At 43.1% G+C, this 21301-nt stretch overlaps 1 protein-coding gene across 2 annotated transcripts; it reads right to left on the bottom strand.

The window, feature by feature from the left end:
• Positions 1-5373: 5373 nt before the first annotated feature.
• On the bottom strand, positions 5374-20267 carry LOC110976072 (ras-like protein rasG). 2 transcript variants are annotated; one of them, XM_022229040.2, is made up of 5 exons: positions 19854-20267; positions 13045-13181; positions 10210-10266; positions 8682-8755; positions 5374-8530 (listed from the first exon to the last, which is right to left on the bottom strand). In XM_022229040.2, the coding sequence occupies exons 2-5, from the start codon at positions 13112-13114 to the stop codon at positions 8048-8050; spliced, it is 684 nt and encodes a 227-aa protein (XP_022084732.1). In that variant the 5' UTR covers positions 13115-13181; positions 19854-20267; the 3' UTR covers positions 5374-8047. The 2 variants fall into 2 exon arrangements, with proteins under 2 accessions (XP_022084732.1, XP_022084731.1); XM_022229039.2 differs by lacking the exon at positions 19854-20267 and adding an exon at positions 14241-14571.
• Between the last annotated feature and the right edge of the window lie 1034 nt (positions 20268-21301).

The following is a 21301-nucleotide window of genomic DNA, read 5'->3' as shown; positions in this document are numbered from 1 at the left end:
TTCATTAACAACTCGATTTGTTGTTCGCGGGTCAGCCGCTCGAACGCCGGGAACAAACAACCGCTTTAATTAGTATTGTAAAACTTGCGACTGTTGTACCATTGCGGCCGAACCCTCGCACATTCGCTTGCAATTATTTAACTATAATTCTGCTATAGAGTGCCTTCTGGAAAACTGAAAGGGACAAGTTCTTTGTTATTTTTTGAAAGATGTCCCATTAATTTGTCAATGATGGAAAGTAGAACATCAATTGCGAGAAGACAGTTGCTAACCAGAACAAAATTGAGTAAATGACCGACCAATCGTCGTGATTTTCCTCATGCACATCTAGATATTGGATTTTATTCTGAATTTAAAAAACGAAAACAACAAAACTCAGCGAGTGATTCTTCGGACTCTGACGTCACAAAATAATAATGAGGTTTGGAACATGTTGCCATGGATATTTGTTTTGGAACATGTAGTGTGGCGAGAAGGAAGGCTAGTCGTAAACAAACCCGAGGGGGGCCAGAAAAATATTTTCACAAGATCTGTCCGTCAAACTGAATCTGCCACTCTCTGTTGTCGGTAACAACCTGACTTTCTCTCTGACGTGTCAGAGGTATGTCCCAGCCCATTACGCCCGTTTGTCCTGGTACATTCCAGAGGTGCCGCTCTCTGGCAAAAAATTTGTTTTGCCGGGTGGCGATGCCACGTTAAACCAACACCGTGGCATTGAGGCAAGGTAAACAAACTCTCTTTTTCCGTCAACGGGCAATGCTTGCAATCGGGATCAGAATGATGGGGTTGAGGGGGCTGATGAGTCTGCAAATGATGAATAGGGGTGGAGTATAAGGGGTGGATTATAAGGGAAATCGCTGACTTAGAGCGGCGAGCACAGCGATTTAAAGTGTTGCTTGGGTGTGAATATAAAGCCTGCATGCGTATGGTGCGCCCTCACCGAGACCAATAAAGTCAGTGACAGAGCACTAATGTCCATCCGAACACAAAACAATGAACACATTAAGGACCTGTATGTAAGGGCGTACGGAGCTAGTTCTCTGTTCTTTATGGACTTTCATACCTCACACTCACTCAAGCTCGAACATTGTGATTAATTTAGTTAAATCCCTTTTCTGCCATTCACAAGTTCGGCACCAACGATACTTTGACCAGTAGTTAGTTGCTTTTTGACAATGCGCACGCGCAACTCAGTTACACTCAACGACCCCTGTTGGTCTATTTTAAAAATCTCATCGTTTCTCAAATTTCACCGTTTGCTGCGATTCTCACAGCGTACATGGTCATTGAAATCTCCTACAGTTATAGTGAATGGTTCCCTCAGTAATAATAAATGAAATCGGCTATTGATTACCAACGGTGCGACCATGCCCTTAGGCCTGGTCCCAAATGGTCTATGCTAGATAGTCCAAACCATCCATTTTTGTTGGGCGGTGTCAGTCAAACTATAGTCGTCGCTCGAACTTGTGCATGGATGGAGCTGAGTACCGTGGATCGTGCAGTTTCCACCTCCGTTGCTCGAACAGTTAAAACGACACTGGAGGGATCGGGAGTAGTCTCCAGGTTTCCCTGGCAAACTAAAGAGCTGCAATATCCTGGACAAAATTGTTAAGACACTTGGCAAAAGCCATACGCTCTCTAGCCCCCTCCCCCGGTCTATGTTGCCATGTCCAGCCTCAGCGCAGACCGGGCGCATAGACCCAACATTGTGTTTACCGTGTCGTTTGGTGAGTGTTTTCTGGCGTTGTTTGTGGAAAACAAAAATGACAGCAGACATTTAAGTATAGACAAATGTATATTTCGGGCAAATTGTACAAGGAAAAGCAAGATTATTATAATCCAATTTATATTTTGCGTGACTGTACAGTCACAACTGTTTTGCAGGAGTGCATCGTAGACAATGTACCATGGCATTTCTGCCCATAACTGTGCAAAATTATGTTTCGTTAATGTGAGGGGCCCATTTTGGTACAGAAACAGTTTACAGTGTCCATCATGCCGTTCTCATGCACAGCAACTGTAGAAATACGGAATGATCAATACTTGTATTTATTTTGTAGAAACTGTTTAGAAATGAATGGTACATTTTGGCAGTATTCTATTTGGGTTCTAAAGGGGACACAATTATTTGATTATGGGACTTTTTGCAGTGCCATGTTTGAAACTCCGAATTCCGATTTTAACTTATGGCCAACGACGCACGGGCTTACTAAAGTGACTACTTTAAGTTTCAGTCAGATCAAAATGAAATGTAACGTAGGTTACCGTGGGGGGAACTGAATGTGCTTAGCGCCTCTTGCGACGAGAACGGACTAAAACCCAAAGCTAATACTGATTTGACATCCATTGCATTCTCGATGTCATTTTCTGTTGTTGAAATTCCAGCAACCAGGGATTGTTCGTTTCTTTCGTGTTTATTTCATCATTTTCTTCCTTGTATTTTTGGGCAGACCTGTCTGGCCAGTGAGGGATCAACCGTTCACAAGAATGAACGGCAGTTGCAACGCATTTGTTGCAACTTTGGGTGACTCAAGAAGATATGGGACGTATCTTTTGTGAAAATTCTCTTGTAAATGTCAAATTATTCTGCAGTTGAACGCAAACGAAATTTGTTGTTATAAGAAATGAAAATGTATTTCCATCAATAAAGCTGGGAAGCTAGTTCCGCCTAACTGTGCCAACCCTTGATCTGTTTCTATTCAATCATCAATAATAAACATTCACTATACACATTGCTGTTTTTATATTGAGATCACTTACAAGAAATGAAATCAACACGGTTGGGATCGGTTTCACTGTTGAAAATTCAAGAAATTGAGATTAGAAATGAAGTATTATCAGCATCAATCCTGTAGCTCACTGTATTCATACCTAAAAAAATGGGAAATGAAAAAAAAATGTGGTGAGGGAAAAAACCAAAAGTTATGCGGTGTTGACCAAGCATTCAGGCGCACGGACTCCTGAAATTCGCAAGGAATCGCAGTTACCGGCTTCCATATAGGACTCTTCTGGGATCTCGGGGTTCCCGGCCCACCGCACTTCCTCCCTGCCCATCCATTTAACCCCCAAAGGGGTTCGAGCGACCATGCAAGGGAGGAAACGAGACAGGCCCCTAAGCCCTGGCCGCCGAGTGGGCCATAACGTCTCGAACCTGTACTAAGGCGCTCACCTGGACTTCGCGGACAGTGCCAGCCGCAGAGCTTATCCAGTAGGCTAAGGTACTGCTGGTATTTGACGGGGTGAATTTAGCGTCTCTTATAGCTACTGACTGACAGCGAGCGTTTGGAAAATAAAAAGCCACCCCTGGGATTCGAACCCACCGTCTAACGATCTAATAACCGCGAGCTTAACCACTCGGCCATTTCGGAGATGTTGCTTTTTGCGCGCTGTTCATATTAAGGAGATAACAAAATCATTAACCTTACTGCACAGAATGTTGCTGTGTAAAGACTGAGTGATTAACACGCTACAATAGTGCATCAAGTAGTAAAAATACACAATAGTCGTCAACAATAAACTTTCTCCCTGACAGCTTCTCTTTACTATTTTTAAGTCCCCGGACCACGTCTATACCCCTGTCTACAGGTCTGAACTCTTTTATAGTATTATGAAATTATGAATGACACGCCATTTTTTTTCCTTTTGGCGAGCGGGTGGGGAGTGTTTTCTCTTGTCTTCTTTACTGTCATAAAATGACAGCCGAACCAGGAACCCAATAGTTCTGCCAAAGAACACGTGTTGTATGGTGGATCTGATGTGTGTTCTTCTTCCTAAAAATACTTGCATTGTCTCATCAGTCACTTTTTTTACAGTCCAGTGTTACAGTGAGGTTTTCTTCTCGGGATAGCATCACAGTTGCACTCACGAATATGGATATGACTCGTCAGCATGAAAGCAAAAGAGGCAACGAAACACCCTTTGGAAATTGTAAAAGTTGAAAGTAAGGGTAACGAAGACAGACAGGTGCATTCTGAAGGTTTGCGTTAAAACTAATTGATTGCAGGTATCCTTTCCATAAACACTTGCAAATTCAGAGTGTCAAAATGTAAATCGGGGTAAAGATGGGTTGTCAGTGAATATTCAAAATTTATTTATATATCATACGATTACGTCGTATTGCCATTTCATATATGTCAGTCCGAGTACAAGCCAGTGACGTTGGAGCAAAGGTTTTGATTCTAAAGGCCAAGACTTTGACCCGCGAGCCTTGCAAGGCCAAGGCTTAACCCTTAAGGTCTAGGCCCTGCAAAGGAAAGAGAAAATCTGCCATATTAGAACAAATCATGACTTAATTATCGTCGAATCGGCAGATATTATTTTATTACAGTGATATAAAATCTTTGATAGGTGATAAGTACCGTAACGAGTACTACATGACATGTGTTCAAGATAAGATCACGGCGTGGAAAGTGAGGTAAATCTAGTCAGCATAACATCAGTTCCTGGGCGAAGTATTCTCCGAGATTTGATCACCGGTCCACACCACAGATCAGAATGATATGCTCTACAGTCCTTGCTAAGATTGTTGGGTCACGTCAAAAGACAGACAGGTGAGGTTACCCTACCTAGGTCCCCAATCTCCCGCTCAATGGTGTCATCTCGAGTTGGAGCGCAGGCCGCGCATCGACACCCAACATTGAGACGGGGGCCGGGGGAAACGAGATTTGGCCAGGATTGTAAGAACATGTACGGCACACACAGCAATGGTGCGGGTGTTTTGGCGGTCACAACAAAGCAGCGTTTAGAGGATTTGAGTTTCCAACATAATGTTAATTAAATTCTTAACCAATTGCGACAGTTGCAACAGAAAATCTATGGTAAATAGCAACCGAACCAGTTCCTGGTCATGACCACCAAAATGCTCCCGTGTGGACGGCAAAATCAGCCAGTGGTGTCAGCCATCATGAAAATTGCAGCAAAGCAACCGGTTTTCGTTCACACACGCAGTAAGCATAACGGAAATCAGACTGTGCTTATGATAATGCAATACATCATTATACGGGACTGAAGGTGGGGATGGGTGCCTGTTTGGGAAGGGGCGGAGATAGGGTGCATCCAAAACCAATTTTTCGGGAGTCCGAAATTTTTCCAGGGAGAGCGGCCACAAAAAAATGGCCTTTCTGTATGAAAAATGAAGCTCATTTTTCGGGAGCTTTTTGCACGCTCTAGGAATGAAGGAAAATAAAACTGTCCCCCAAATCGCCTTCCTCTCTTAATACCGAGACCCCCCCCGGTAATCTTTGCCGTTCTGGTTCCGCAAATGAGCAAACTTTGTTTTAAGGTGTTATCATTGTAATGGTATCAGTTTATTCCCCCCCTCCATTTTGAAGTTTTCATCTACAAGAATGGCAACGCTCGCACATCCACAATTCAGAGTCCTCCTTAATAGCAGACTGTTTATTTGCAGTCCTATTGCAATAAATCAGCTATACCATAATTTTCCACTGCAAATAATCATTGGGGTGAAACACTAATTAGACAAAAGGTGCAAATGTTGCACCAAGCTTTTAAAAATCCAAGCATTACGACTTATTTGTGCAAGCTTACATAAGATATATACCGGGTGTAGTTGTTTTGAGGAAGTGAACATGTTACTGGTAAAATATATTCATCAACAGACGTCATATGCTACGGCCAGTAAGTCCCTATACTGTGTGTACATAATTATTCATGATTCAAGAAATGGTTGTATTTGATGGAACAGAGATCGTGGGATTCTACTTCAGTCGACTAACATCTTCGAGTGATCCGCAATGAATAAATTCCATCTGTAAGCCACTTTCGCCCAGTATTCCGACGTAGGAGCCCGATTGATATGCACGAATCAATAATGCATTAAAAACATGCACGGTGTTAGAGACGAGATTTTCGGCTGAGCGAGGCCGTCTGCATTTGTCGTTTTCGTGCAAAATCCCTGGAGATACAGCGGTTTTCAAGAAAAAAAGGGGGAAAAAAACCTGAAGTGGTCGAGAAAGGCCGGTCCCCTCCCAATCAGATAAAAAGGCCGCGCGCGGATGGATATTCTCAACCGGTCTCAGGAGTCTGGCGTCCTCCCTCCCTGACGGCAAACTAGACAGCAAAAATCCCACTCAAGATTTCCAAAGTAAAATCGTATAATCTCTGGAGATTACAATCGAATCTCTGAGTACAGAAAAGTAGACTCTGAACTTAATTATAGAGTCGAAGAAAAGGTTAAATAGCACTGCGGAATACAGACGGAATAAGATGTGAATAAAGTCTGCTCTTAACTTGCCATATTCACGCTAATATTTTGCTCACTGCATTAAGCAGGGTAAAATACGAACATATAAAAGACACGTCGATTTAAGTTATACAGGCAATTCCTTCTGCGACCATAAACGAAAAAGTTTCACCTTGAAAACTTTCATACTACATGGACTTTAACCCTCAAAACGTTAACATGTAATTATATAATGTAAACAAAAATGCTCAACATCTCGCTACACAATATAACGACGAATCAAATGTTTCGAATTTCCTTTTAAACAGGCTTTTATCACCTCAAGGTCTACGATATGGGTTCGTGAAATATCTCTATTGCCCATTCTATATCTCTGTTGTATGTTCTTTCGACAGTTTCTGTAGGAATTCCTTTTCCCACCGTGAGCACATGAGTCAATGATGTCCCATTATTTCCATGACCTACGGAGGCTTTGTCGGCTCAAGGGGACAACCTCTAACAGGTATTCTGGTTTTTGACGGCGTGGTTGTTTAGAAATCGTGAAGGCCCCCTTGCACGGAAACTAGACTTTAAATGTACGTCTTTAAAGTTGTAATTGGTCGATGAAATCACTGAAAATAACCAGTGCTCTGTTCCTTATGGACGGGGGCACTTCTTAGCCAACATTAAACAACAATCACAAAAATGAAATAAAAGAACAGCAAATTAAACACAGTTTAGTTTGATTTAAAAGTCAGAGCTGATTATCAGTTCCGCATACATATATACACTTTTGCTGATATCCAGTGGACAGGAGTCCCATTGATGAACACCAGCACCCACAGAGCATTTCACGAGTTTACAGTGATTGTAACATTCATTTGTAACATAACAGCCATTTGAAATGGTAAATCACTCATGAATAAATATACGACAAAACAAAAGCTTCCATTAACGACTTAAAGCAGTACAGAATAATAATTAAAAAAAACATACGCACTGACACACAAAACACACTTTCGAATTCCACTGTTTGAATACGCTAAAAATTGGGGCATAACGATGTGAAAAACAGACGAACAATGAATCAACAAAACGGGGTCCGCATCATTATTTGCTACACTTTGAAACGAGATAAGAATGTATCGAGTAACATGAGACACAAGAAACACACGGCACAAACAATATCGATATTCAGAGTCGACTCAAACCACAGTGACGATAATTCCGAATATACCATTCTTAGCTTCTCATACGATACCACTCCACAAGATTCGACCCCAACACGCATATCGCGCCCTCAAGATCTCTTTCTCCGGGGTCAAGTTTACGTTTTCAAAGGACCATTTCAAATATATTTTGTATTTACAGAAAACCGCTAACTAAGGTCAAGTACAGACCTCGTCAATTTTACCATTTGCAAGTCAATTTTTCAAGAATCTATACCTTTGATAGATTCACGTCTTCTTGAGCCAGAATGAAATATATTCGTGCCTTTTAATAGCAAATTTGTCAAATATAACTGATTGAATATTTACATACCAAAATTAAAAACAAATTAAAATTGCGCTCTTTTTATAGACCACATGAGTCAGAAATCACTACATGTATTGCCAAAAAAAAAAAGAACAACAAATACAGTCACCAAATGAGACCGGTCACTTAAAATATTTACAAATAGTTTATAGCACCAATATTGTTTTCAGAGCGACAGCTGATGACGTCATCCCTTAAGAACCGATCAAGCGCAACAGTGGTACCTTGGAGCAATGGAGACCGACGTATGGGGAGGGTCGGGTTGAGTGGCATGACCCATGCAGTCTGTGCGCAGGCTCTGAAACAGTACCAGGTTGTCGGCGAGTCTGTTCATAAACTGGGGCAGGTTTGTCTCCTCTGGAAAACCTTGGTTCTGTGCTGCGTCGTGAACACGGGCTCCTCGTCGATAACCGTCCCCTCCTCTTTGATGCTTGTCTTTGAGTGTCCGTACAGGACGCTGACGGCTCTCCGGATGTTCCACCCCTTCTTGACCTTCAACCTCCTCAGCTCCCCCTGCGCCTCCCGCACAAAGTCCAGGATGGTCGTCTTGAGGCCTACGCTGTCCGTGGCCGCCGAGAGTTCGTGAAAGCGCCAGCCGGCTTCCCGGGCCAAGGAGAAGCCCTCCTTGGTGGACACTCGCCTGCCTTGCTCCAACTCGCGTTTGTTGCCGACCAGGAGGATAGGGAGGTGAGATTTGAGAGAGGACTGTAATCTCTCTTGGAAGAGCTTGGCGGCGTCGAAGCTGTCCCTGTCTGTGATGGAGTACACGAACATGATAGCATCTGCAGCTTGAAGATAGTCCTCCAGATTTGTCTGAAAAAAAATTATCGACGAATGTCAACACACAAACTGGCGAAACTAATAATTCAGTTCGAAGATATCTTTTAGGTACATCAAGAGGGCGGTGTTGACCAGTGTGGCAGCCTACAAAATGGGTATCGTATGGACTCTCAGAATCTCTTACCTGTCCCGCTGTGTCGAATACTTCTATTTTCACTGTTTTCCCGTCTACTGTCTCCATTTTTTCGTATCGGCTCTCTGTAAAGTTCAACAAAAACAAACTCTCTGAGTCACGCGATGAAGTAGAACTTTCAGAGGGAAAAAATCTGAATCGCAAAGTGACCCGAAGACACGAAACATGAATGTTTAATGATAATCGCAGAAGCACCCGGAATTTAATCTTGTAATTTAGAAATCTTAATTTGCATTTACGTCAAAATTAGGGGAAGTCAGATGGTATAGATATAAGAGTTAAGACGAGGGCAAAACAGTCCAGACGGAGCGAGTCAGCGGTAACACTGGGATTTGTGAGCGTGCAATTTGAATGAATTTCCCGCAGCTGTGTCTTGCTTGACGTCAACTGCAGTAGACCAATTACGCTAAAGGGCGAAAAGTAGACGGTGATTTTTCCACTCGGAAGGGCTGAGAGGTAGTTGGCTCAAAGAGTATCGGGAACGAATCCACACAGATCACTTATTGAGAGGTCGCGGGGGGTCAGGCAAACAGATCTTCGGCCCAGACTGTAACGCTTGAACTTTTCATTTATGGACACTTGGGGTCCTCTGACCGACTCAACGACTTAGCACAACAGCACTCTCCCATCAGTGTACGATTCCCGTAAATGTACCCCGTATTCGCAAAACCAAGTGGTGGGTACGTGACTGAAATGTGTGGGCAGGGAGAATTGAGATGGTCAAAGACAGGGAAGCGAAAAATATGCGACTGGAGAAGCTGTGTGTGTTTTCATCCCTTGCCGAGGGATGCAAGAGAGTGTGACGCGTCAAGACGAAGGAGTTGACTTGGATTCGAGTGAAACGAGTGATCCATTGGTCATTTACTTATTGCCATTAATGAACAGGACTGGAAATCATGAGCCCTGCATGAGATCAGCTTCTCGTTCTAAACCTTGTATCGTCAACTATTCACTCTCTGATTACAAAATGTCCAAGACACCGAATATCAAAGAAACTGATTTATGACGCTAATAATGAATGTAGGTTTGCTGGTGGACATCGCCACCTGGTCCCATCCGTAAGATTTGGAGGTGTTTGTTTTATGGATATTGTGGTTAGTCACTCTGATAGTCAGGGTAAATACACTCGAAGGATTACAATAAGTGGTTCATACACCACTATAGTATAGGAACACGACGTGACATTTGGCTAGAGTGAACTTGGAAGCCGTCCCGTCATCGAGCACAAAGGGGTAAAAATTCCACATTAAAATGAAAATGTTATTCACCTTTTGTTTTCTTCATACACGACAACAGTCATGTAAAATGTCTAAATGGCTATTTCCCTACTGGCTAAATAACTTCACTGATCTTAATTTCACTATTATAATGAAATCATCGCACTTCAACTAATTTAATCCAAATCGACAAACAAATCACATGATGGTAATATATTTCCGATCTTTTCGGTGCCATGACAATTTAATTTGCATCGTCAAACATTGCTTGAATTCAACACTGACATCCACGTAAAACTTACCAAGTGTGGGGTCGTACTCGTGAAGATATCTGCCGCAAAGAAATCGAACCGCAATGGCTGCAGAAACAGAAAAGACAAAATATTGGAAATCTTCAATTTCTATACAATTGAAAAAAAAAATCCCTGCCTAACTGACGCTGCTTTGAAGATGTGGCTTCATGAAATGGCGTTTACTTATCCAGCAAACCTCGAATTTTCTATATATCTTGCAAAGTGGAAGAGGTTTCTCTGGCTTTTTTTTTTAAGATTTGCAGTTTGACCAAACTGACAATCAAATGATGCATTCTCGGGTTAAGGAAGATTAAGCGCCACGTTGAACAATGCACGGCAATGCCTCATCACTAGTGACAATTAAACATTAAGTCTTTACCCTTCGACAGCATTCAAGTTAATTTTGGGGCAGCAAAAATGCAACTAGGGCAAAGGGCATGGGAAAATGAACAAGAGTTGAGAAGTTTATTTTCCAATATAACTTCAGAGCCTCAATCACTGATTAGGGCTGACTGTCTGGTCTGTCGACAGAGTGACCCGTCGTATAACTCTAGGATTAGTGTCTTTTCTTATGGTAATCCCTCCTGCTAAAGGTAACCTGCGGAGGCGCTGGACACAATGGCCCCGTTTTTCTACCAAGGACCCATTATAGGCAGGTAATTGGGCTTGGTTTGAATAGTGGACCAAGAGATGGCTCTTGCGGATCACAATAGTTGTTGACACGCTATCTCCAAGAAAATGATATAATTGGGGACTGCTCACTGAAAAGGGGTGACAATTACTCTTTGGTTGGTGCGAGAGTTTCGTCCTATAGATTAATGCATTCCAACATTCCAATTTCCCAGCGTATTCCTATCTAACCTGGACGGGACACATCGTCCAAAGTTATGCAATAATATTCACATTATTTCAGCTTTTTAGTGTTTAGAACGTTCGTTGAATATGCATTATGGGCGTGCATGGTATGAACGCTGTCAACATTTGTCTCCGTGTGCACCGTTGGTTATGGCAATTCATGTGAATATATGAATGATTAATCGAAATTGTATGAGCCAGTAAATCCCAAGAAAACGTTTTCAAAGTTCACCCTCCTTTATTGTGGGTCTACACTCAATGTGAAGTCCTTCCTACATTCAGGGCCTCGACCTGGTCTGACTTCGGCTTACGTTTAAAGGATCCCGCTATTTTCGTAGCAGTTAACAGTTAAACCAGCAACCTGCCGGTCTATTGTGTTTGTGGGTGTCTCGCCAAGGCACTATCCGTTAGCAACACAAACACGTTCCAGTAACTGTCGTTTGCAACAAAGCTCCGTCAGGACTTCACATGTTCCGACACCGGCCAACAACGACTTATCGGGTTGGCATAAAATCGGCGCTCGCGTAATTATCGGATTATTTGCAAAATTAAACACCTGTGTGGTCATGCAGGTGTGATTTTCTATGACCTGATTGTTTTGTTTATTTAACGAAGCCGTCGGGTGTGCACAAGTACTGTTAATCTGTACGCTGTATCATTGAACTTGTACATTCTGTGGGCGAATCGGACCATTAACGTCACCAATCATTCCTCCACACACCAATTGACATCTAACATAGGAGATTTCGAACGACTTCATTCATCATGCTGAGTAGTCAAAGTGGGGCCAGTTGTGAGATCATCAGGCATAAGTCATTAATGGACCGATCCATCAAGCCCCGCCCCATTGTGTTCTGTAATAGGACCTGCAGGGGGGGCTTGCCCTCATTCGAAAAAGTGAAGGGGCGACCCCCCCCCCCGACCCGGCCCTGGTTTCACCGCCCGCGCCGAGAACTTTACTTGAGGGTCACAGAAATGTTATGTTAAAATGCCTATGAGAAAACGGATGGTACGATCGAGCCATATGCGTCAACACCAATAGCAACACTTGTTTCTTCTGACTCGATCTGTGAGTATGACTTCTTTTTCAAAACTCCCCCATATCGATGCCCCATCCAGATACTCCCCAAGAAAATCATGTCAAAAACATTGAAAGGTTTATTTTAGTGAGGGAAACAACCATATTACAAGTGATCTGTTGGCTGATTGGCTCACTAATTAATTGCCGGGGGAGGGTGGCTGATAAGCCAATCAGAGTTATCGCTGTAAGCTCTTGTCGGAAATGCTTCATAAGATAAAACGTGTCAAGCACAACCAATTAGTATTATGTGTGACGCATGACTTGATAATGACTGCGTAATAATGAGGTTCAACTTTGGCAGGACTTTTTTACGCCACTGACCTGTTCCAAAATTTCACGGTGAACGAGGGTATGGACTGTACTTTAAATAAATAGGTCATACAAGCTTTACTAAATCTGTACGGCGATGACACTGTCATCGTACAGATGATCTGATAACAATCATCGAGGAAGGAATGCAACAATAACACATTTGGGGGAAATGCTGTACGCCTTTTCACTTAGAGATTGGTGCGAGTCTTATGAGGGTCAATCTGCTCCGGGAATGTGACGGCTGCACGATTAAAAGAACTCTAATGAAACGAAATATGCTCTTACACAAACCAAACATAATCTAATTCAACATAACTTGTTCCGCACATCACGACGAAACGTGCCTCGAGGACAGGCTGACGACCAATGCCCTACGCGGCAGACTGGTCTTGAAGCTTGTTTCCATAATACAATAGACAGGAATCTTGCAAAAAAAATAGTAAATTCGGATTCAGGTTTGAGTAAGCGCGCACAACTGGTACGCGGACAGAAATGTAGATCCGCAATGAACACTTTGCGATAGATGTAGAGAGAGCAAATGATTAAACTCATACAGAGATATACCAGAAGCTTGCGAAGAAATTCGGAGTTCTTACCCGACTTCCCCACACCGTCGTTTCCCAGTAGCACCAGGCGGAACCCGTGTGAGTTCTTGTCCGTCTTCATCTCGTCTGTGTAGAACCGGCTGAAATGTCTCGCCAGCGTTTTCAGTTTCTCCACCGGACTCGGTGGGCTGAAATCGAGGACAATAAGAGACGATCAAGATAATGACCCGTATATATTACCTACACAGGCCACACCGTCACCAGCTCCACATGTACGTATCACCCACCATCTGGTTACCTGCGTTTTTATCAGCGTGCCTCGTCAGCATGCAGCGATAAAGACACGTACATTGAACAGTACATGTTGGTAACCACCTGCGGACTGTGTACTGCGAAATGTCTTTTTATGCTAATTAATAATTGCGCATTTCGCGTGGGCCAATGAAAAGCACTATCAGCTATTCTTCTGAAACAAGGGAGGAACCTGATGCAAAATACACATAAAAATGCTCACAATGTCTTCCTGCACTGAAAGTCTACTCTGAATCGATCTGCTCGTCGAACAAGACCAAAATACAGGGGGGAAGTATATATTTTCTGGATGTTATCATTGGGTGCGAATGGGTGAGGATCTTGATACTTAATTAATTTTTGTGATCAATAACCCCAAACAGTAACAGTAATCAGTTTAATATGGCACTTAACGTTAAGATATCAAAAACATTTAAGAAGACATCAAAGAGACAATAAACGGTTGACTGAAAACCAATGATACCTCTACGAAATAAATTTCAAGCTTCGATTTAAAAAAAACATAAATTTGGCACTCAAAAAGAAAAAAATGTGCGAATACGAATTCAACTTGCAGGGCTTTGTCCTAAAATGAAGAATGACACTAATATTTTCAAATTTCAGTCACCCTCTTGAGCCCTCAAGTTACAGAAATCCAACACCAATATCACCAATAAAAGAGTATACTGTAGGGGAAAGTTTGTCAATCACCACACAGAAAAAAAGTAAACTCGGCTCAAGCACAAACCCTACATGCACTATGTTTACAAAAAGACCTGGCTCAGTCAGGTTTACCTGTCACTTTACTGAAGAACCAAACTAATCACCCATGTTACATTGATAGTAACAAACAATTTCGCCAAAATCAATGTCCACATAGTCTGAAACTCTTAAAGGATTTTTTTGGCCAGTCTCGGGAAGTCAAAAGGCATCATTGTTTCCGAATGAAAGCTCACCTGTCATAGAAATGTTCAGACACGTTACCGTTAACTGACGGTGCCATCTGATCCTGCTAGCCTCCAAGTTAAAGTGACAAAAATTGGCCAAATATGTAGAGCTGGCTGAAGAGAACAACGAACTTTGCTTGCTGTGTCTCAGATGGCGTACATGCAACTGGAAAACCAGCTCTCCTACCCTACTTGTTGACTACTTTTCACGAACCATTGATGCCTAAATCTCTGCTCGTGTTCTGTTGACACCCCACGTTAATACCCTCAACTATGCATTAAAATCGTCCCACACTGCACAAACAGCACGGTGCTCCGGACGGTGGGCAAACCACCTCCCCCAAAAGAGACAGAATTCCACCGTGATCACCTTTTGTTCGCGACACAGGAGTTGGGGCCGGGATTGGGTGCCGCTGTAGCACCAAGGTCCTTGGGGCGGGCTTTGCTGAGTTTTTGTCTCTCTCCACTCACAGCTCGTTAATCAGTAGCTGGAAAGTACCTTTTCTACACATCGACAAGGACAGGGATTACAAAAGGAGGGCTTTTGGTTTTCTCCAGAAAGACATGACAGGGACTTTTAAAGCTTGAAAAAAAGAGGGGGGGGGACAGATACCTTGCCCAAGGGAGCAATGAAGCCCAGTCAAACCACGTTCTGCTTTCGTCCACTCCAAGCCTCGCAATCTTCCACTCAACGAGCCCCTGACAAGTGTTTTCATCCGGATTTGAAGCCATGCAATGTGGCACATGATTAACGTTAACTGTCGAGGGAGACAGATCACAACAGGTCTCGAATTATGTATGCCGAATCGGGGATGAAAGGGGGCATTCCTAAATGTCGCCAGGGTAAGAAAAACCGCCGAATCCAAGAATTCAATTCGTGCCACTGAAATCTTCATTCGAGCATTTGACGAGCCGAATTTAGATTTTCGTTAGGAAGTAAGGTATCTTGCTTTTATGCCACGGTACGATTTACTTGACCTTCAACAAGGGGGAAGGAATGATTTTTGTTTCATTGCAGTTTGTATAGGCCTGTTTTGTCAGTGTTCGCAGGCAAAGGTCCATTGGAAATACGCAGTAATGGTTATATGAAAACATATGAATAACATTTATACAAGAGCTTCATTTTGTAACTCTTGTAATGTTACTATATTAAACAGCATGACGTAATGTTACTGACACTGTTATTTAAAGGAGTAACCACTGTTAACACCGCAAGGCACGCATCGGGCCATGTGACATTGCAAGTTCAGTTATTCAGTTTGGTGGTTATATCACCAACCTGGAAAAAAATAACACTCAGATTAACGACCTGCAAATAGAAGCCAAAGTAAGGACGTTCGCTCAAAACATGGTAGCAGTTAATGCTGCGTCCTCGCAGTGGGGCGCCCTCTTAAATAACCCAATCAATCAAATTTTGGAGGCGTTAACCCAGTTACACAACGCGACGCAAATGGTGGTCCTACTTCCAAAGACGGCATGAATGACACATTTCGCACGTATAAAAAATTTGATTGACAGTTAGACACCAGGCGGCTCCCTCTGTCAGCGGAACCTGCGTCCAACGAAGCAAGGATGGGGATGAACTCGGAGCATGAAATGAACGGTACGGTGCCCCTGAGCTCTGGAATCTCGCCAAACAGGATTTATGCCAGAGTTGCTGGTCACAAAATGCGAATCGCATTGGCTGAACGCATTATGTGGTCACTGGCTTCAAACGCATGATTTCGACGTGACTAACTCGATTTCTTTGATTAAAGTGCGCGGTTTACTCTGTAAGGGAGAGGGTGCGGTAGTGCCAAAAGATCTCCGTTCCGAGAAAGGCCTGAGTTGCCAGGGATGCAGATGGGAGATTACAGCAAATTGCATGGTAATCCCAAACTTACCATCCTGCAGACAGTGAGGCAAGTGGTTGTGGATCTAATAGAGTGTCCTGGATATAATGCTTTGCATGTATAGACTGCGTCTTAGTCGCTTTGACAGACCAGAGACCCGGGGCAGCCAACCCAGGGATATGGCTAGACGTTCAGCTGACCGCATACAAATCTCTATAGCTACACGGCAGGGTTTACGTTACTCTAGGGTCCAGGTTACGGGGGGAGGGGGAGTTGTGAGACCAGGATGAACCCCGGGGAAGGAGCACCGTTTGCCCCCCATTCGTGAAAAGGGTCACTTGTTACAAATATTGGGGAGGAGAGGTACTCTCTTAACCAGCCTACCCCCATCTTGCTCCACTGAAAACCCTTTTCACAATAGAAAACATAAATTTGAGCCATGTAGTGTCAGTCAGCTTTTAACAATAAATTCTCACTCTGTGTGCAGTTTTCTTTTTCAGTCAATCATTCTGACTAGAAATACAGACGCTTCGAGCGTTTTCTAAACTAAATTTATCAATAGTTATGTAAGTGGGCCTCGTCAGGGAACGTCTAACATCTATCGGTATAACCAAATTTTCGAAGGGGCCATTTTTTTGGAGGGGGGGTTAACATTTTGGACTTTTTTGTCATGCATAAAAAGGAATTAAGCTAGCATTGGGGCTCATCTCATTGTTTTTCAAAACAATCGTTGGCTCCTTTTTTTTGAATGGTGCATGCCCCCGCGTTGATCCCCTCTGGATCCACTCCTGTCAAATTGAACGGTTATCTGTAATTGAATTCACACGCCGCTTGGCGTTAATGATGCAGTGGAGTCTTGTTATTGGTCCTTGGATTGTAGATATGAAAGAAATCAAAAGATAAAGACACAATACATGTAAAAACGAGCACACACGTTTCACAATAGCCGTTTGTGAATTGACAGATGATATTATAGATTCATAATAACTTATGCAAGATCCTACAAGGGCGCCCCGTTGGAAGTTCCCTCTACCCTTCTGAGAACTTACAGGAGCCATTATGAATTCATTATCATCTCGTTAAACCATCATGAAAGGCTTTTTGTGGCAGCGAAACCTGTGCTTATATTTAGCTGCACTCATCCGCCGCTCTCGGCATGCAGTGCTAACTTTTGAAGATTTGCGGTAACATTAAATGTAATAGTTTATGGACACTAACACGAGATGATAATATCTAAACGGTGCCCAGCAGTTTAGAAATTTAGCATGGTACGATATGGTACCCTGTCTCAGGAAACCTGCCTGGGCACTTGCCTGGTTCAGCGCTAGCCCTGTTCCCTATTAGGTTATTTCTTCCCAAGGCATTAAGTCCCTAAAGTTAGCCCCAACTCTGAGAAAGACCATAGACGACTACACTTTCTCAAAACGTTCCCCCTTGCATTCCCCCCTTCCAAAATGTGGTTCTGGGTTTACTTTTGGCCTCATAATCTTACAAAGACTGCCAGCTCTCAGCCATACCTTGCCCTACTTTTGTCCACAACCATCCGTCCACAATACGGCCAATTTCTTAACCTATAGGCCTATATACCATTCCATCCAAAGTGTTTTGGTGATCGGAAACCCGACAAATGGATCCGCTCATTTCTGAGCAATTTCCCCCACCGCGTCAAACCATTTTGTTTCGGGTAAAAAGGTGTGTTCGATGGCAACTTCAGAGGTGGGCACTGTAACACCTATACGAGTCAATCGGCGCATGCGTGCTCTTGACGATTCATATTGTCTAAGGTCTAGTTGCCTCAAAAATACAGCCAACGGTCAGTTCCAGAAAGCTTCCTTGCTGATCGGCAGTTAATGACACAACGAAGCAATGGCTGAGAGAGATTTTTCACAAGGTAGGCCGATAAAGAGTGTCGGACGTCACGCAAGACGAGTGTGTCGTCTTTCCGTCGTGTGTATTAATCAGCGTCCGTAAAAGGGGAACTGGAGAGATTAATCCCCGTTCTTCTAAGTTCACAGATCAACTATCTTCAAGTTGTTATGCATCATTGTGGAGTGATTCGAACGATTTGAATTTGGGATGCCTTCTTACAAACCCCAAGATAGGTATACGCCTGAACTCCTCACACGTATAACTGTAATCCCGCTCGTTGTTCCTTCAACGCTGCAGGCTTCATTCTTTCAGAATGGCTTCAGTTCTTACAGAAGAGCGTCGTGTTTTTGCAAACACATTAGAATGGCAGCAGTGACATAGCCGGAGGGTGGGTGTCAGTGTTGGCAAATACCTTCCTCTGGGAACTCTTGTTCCCCCCTCCCCCGCGAGAAGAGTCTGGTTTGGTAGGGAAAAGCGCACGACAGTCAAACTTTACTGAGATATTGCGCGTAACACTTTTTTTTGCGTCTGCCCACTAACCCGCAGAAGCGAACGACGCCTCTTCATTTTAATAGCATCAGTAATCAAAATGTGTCTCTTCCTCCTGAGATTAAGAAAAACAAGTTAAGACACGGTGAAAGCAAAAAAAAAAACATTCCCAATGCTGGTATCGATGCACAATTGCATTGTATTGATTATTTGGCAACCCCACACGACCTTCACCATTGTGTCCAGTATCCTTGGCAACGTCAGCATCGCGGGATTTCAAGCACTTCGTAGAACTCTATGCTGTGATCCCAAAGCCATTGTTTCCTCGGACAGCACTTTGAAAATTGTATACTTTGCAACAATGCTCCCCTTTCACCGAAAGGCAATAAAAGAGACCGTCAGTGTTTTAACTTTGGTTGGTCAGAGATTACACCGCAGACGTAATAAAAGGTCTCGAGGTGGACTCTTCAGTACTTAATTCCCAGTATTACATGTAACGACCTTTTATTTCGTGATACCAGCTTTCGGTTAAATAAGTTGAATGACCTATCTCGCAAAAAGACACTCTCACAGTACCAAACCAGAAGTCCATTGAGCTCAGGTGCACTGGATAATCTCTGGAGAGTGCTAAGAAGGAATAGTGATCAATCAGTTCATGACAATACAACCGATCTCCGCTTTGGATTTCCCAGACTTCTTTATTCCAGGAGCAAGGTGGGTAGGCTAATCTAAAATAATAACACCGGTGCATGTGCTTGTTTTTCCAATGAAGACAAGTCCAACTCTTTCAATTCTCGTCTCATCCCACCCAACTCTCAGCAACCTTTCGATAGTTGTGCATATCAAACCATACCTTGCTCTAAGTAATGTACACGTACATGTAGAGTACAGGGGCCCCATTTTAATCGATCAGCATCGCACTGAGCATAATGCACTCGCCTACATCCTGGCTTGCCGCAACGCGCCGTCAGAGGAAATATTATGATGGGAGAGGGTAAATATCCAGAAGTTAGAATAACACGATCAGGTCTATTGTCTCCCTTACCCTTCGACAGGACTACGCCGGGGGGATGATGTCCCATCCCAGAGGGCTTTACTGTTTGAAGATCCCCTCCCCTTCTCCCTACAAGCGAGGTCGAATTGACCTACACCAGAGGTAAATATTGTGCGCACATCCACTTCTTGAAGTTATCGAATATATAATCAATATACAGTCCCCGCCCTTCAAAAAAAAATCAAGCTGGGCGAGTCACACTCTCTTGCACGGGCAATACGCAGCGGAATAATAAAAGTCAAGTGTTTGGAGCTGTGCGAATGTGCCCATGAAACGAAAGAAGAGATTTAAGAAGCAAGCCCTTGTCCATGAAAAGAATTTAGGAAAAGTACACTGACAATGAGCAAAAATGCACAAGATTTACTGTTTTCTACTAACCTGGTGTAGTCTGAAGGGGTCTTGGAGATGCTCTATGAAAGGATTAGTCCAATGCAACTCGTCAGACGTACGTGAAACTGTTGCATCTAGTCCTCAGTAAATAACAGGCGATCGTTATACAGGCATCACCCCCGACAGCCGGTATGGCTTGGCCACGGTGACGGTTGTTATTCCGCTCGCGAAGTGTGTGTCCCCCAAAATGTTTGCTCAATGAGCTGTTTTTCATCGAGCTGAGCACAAACACGCGCGTTCTCGACGATGCTTATCGGCCGCTGTTCCTTATTGCGTGCGCCTACGACATGAGTGCGGTTCGCCCACACTCCTGAGGTTCGAACGCCCTGCCTGCTGATGAAAAGTCCAACCGTCTCCGTTCCGTTCGGTTTCGGCATGCATGTTACGCACGCTGCCCGTCTCCCCAGCTTCGATAATCAGTGAGCAGAGACTCAGCCCAATCGTCTTAATGGAGGCAGCCGATTTTCCCGGAGTCCTGGTCAATCAGGCGGCTGTGTGGCAGCTGGGCTCCAATTTCTTTGTTTATACGCCACGCAGATTAGTGGCGATAATAGTTGCTCTGTGGTCTAATGTATAAGCCCAAGTCAATACAGATTACAGTTATTATAAAAACATAATTTACTTTTGTGTTGAACGCAGGACTACCGTTGGTTTCGTCGAGATTCGTTTTCACTCCAACATCCAAAAGATGGTATTAACCTTTGCCGATATTGCCAAAAGAATGGGTTGATTGGTTTAGAATTACGCAAGGAATCAACTTAAATATGCGTCAACACTTGTTTTATGCATTTATCGTAAACGTCCATCTTTGTGTCCCATTTAGTCAGATTAAAAAATTCAGTTTGAGCATTTTCATGACACTTTATGGTGCCTCTTTAATGCCTCTTCTAATGGAAATTTGAAAATTTATGAACAAAAAAGTCTAGTGTCATCAAAGGCGGAAACCTCTGTTACATGCGCAGCTAGCTATTCCTTTACTTCAATTAGCAAAAACGTTGAAATTTTTGACTGCAGTAAAATCTGTTTGCTTGGGTGATTACTGTATTGAATTTTATAAGCAAAAGCGATGATTATCCCTAACCCCCTTGGTTGTATGTAAAAATTATGTTGAAAACGGAGCACTTAGGACCGTCATAGGGCTATATCATTAAAGTCGAAACCTCAGTAGTACGCATGTACAACTATTTTTGTACTAAAATTTGCCAAAATGTTGGGTATTGGGCTTCGGTGGATTTTGTTTCCTTCGCTGATTTGTTGTTTCAATTCATGTCACGAGGTAGGCTGGTGAGTAAACTTTTAACACAAATATATTCAAACGATCAAATACCAGGCTCACAATCTGAACAGCTAACCGCTACAACGAACAGTGTCTACCTTCAATGAATCACATAAATAGCGCCCTCACTTTTTTGTCAGGAAAAACACACGCATTGTTT

The sequence above is a fragment of the Acanthaster planci genome, linkage group LG08, assembly GCF_054643075.1.
Source record: "Acanthaster planci isolate LZ-2023a linkage group LG08, COTS_SCS, whole genome shotgun sequence".
Lineage (NCBI taxonomy): Eukaryota > Metazoa > Echinodermata > Asteroidea > Valvatida > Acanthasteridae > Acanthaster > Acanthaster planci.
Note: the sequence above shows the minus strand (reverse complement) of the source record. Positions and strands in the feature narration are given on the sequence as shown.

Excerpts from the sequence above, each read along its gene's own strand:
- LOC110976072 (XM_022229039.2), bottom strand. The coding sequence starts at position 14,287 with ATGGCACCGTCAGTTAACGGTAACGTGTCTGAACATTTCTATGACAG. Across the intron at positions 13,182-14,240 it reads TCTGAACATTTCTATGACAG|CCCACCGAGTCCGGTGGAGA; the intron begins GTGAGCTTTCAT and ends CCTCGATTTCAG. Across the intron at positions 8,756-10,209 it reads CGAGTACGACCCCACACTTG|AGAGCCGATACGAAAAAATG; the intron begins GTAAGTTTTACG and ends TGAACTTTACAG.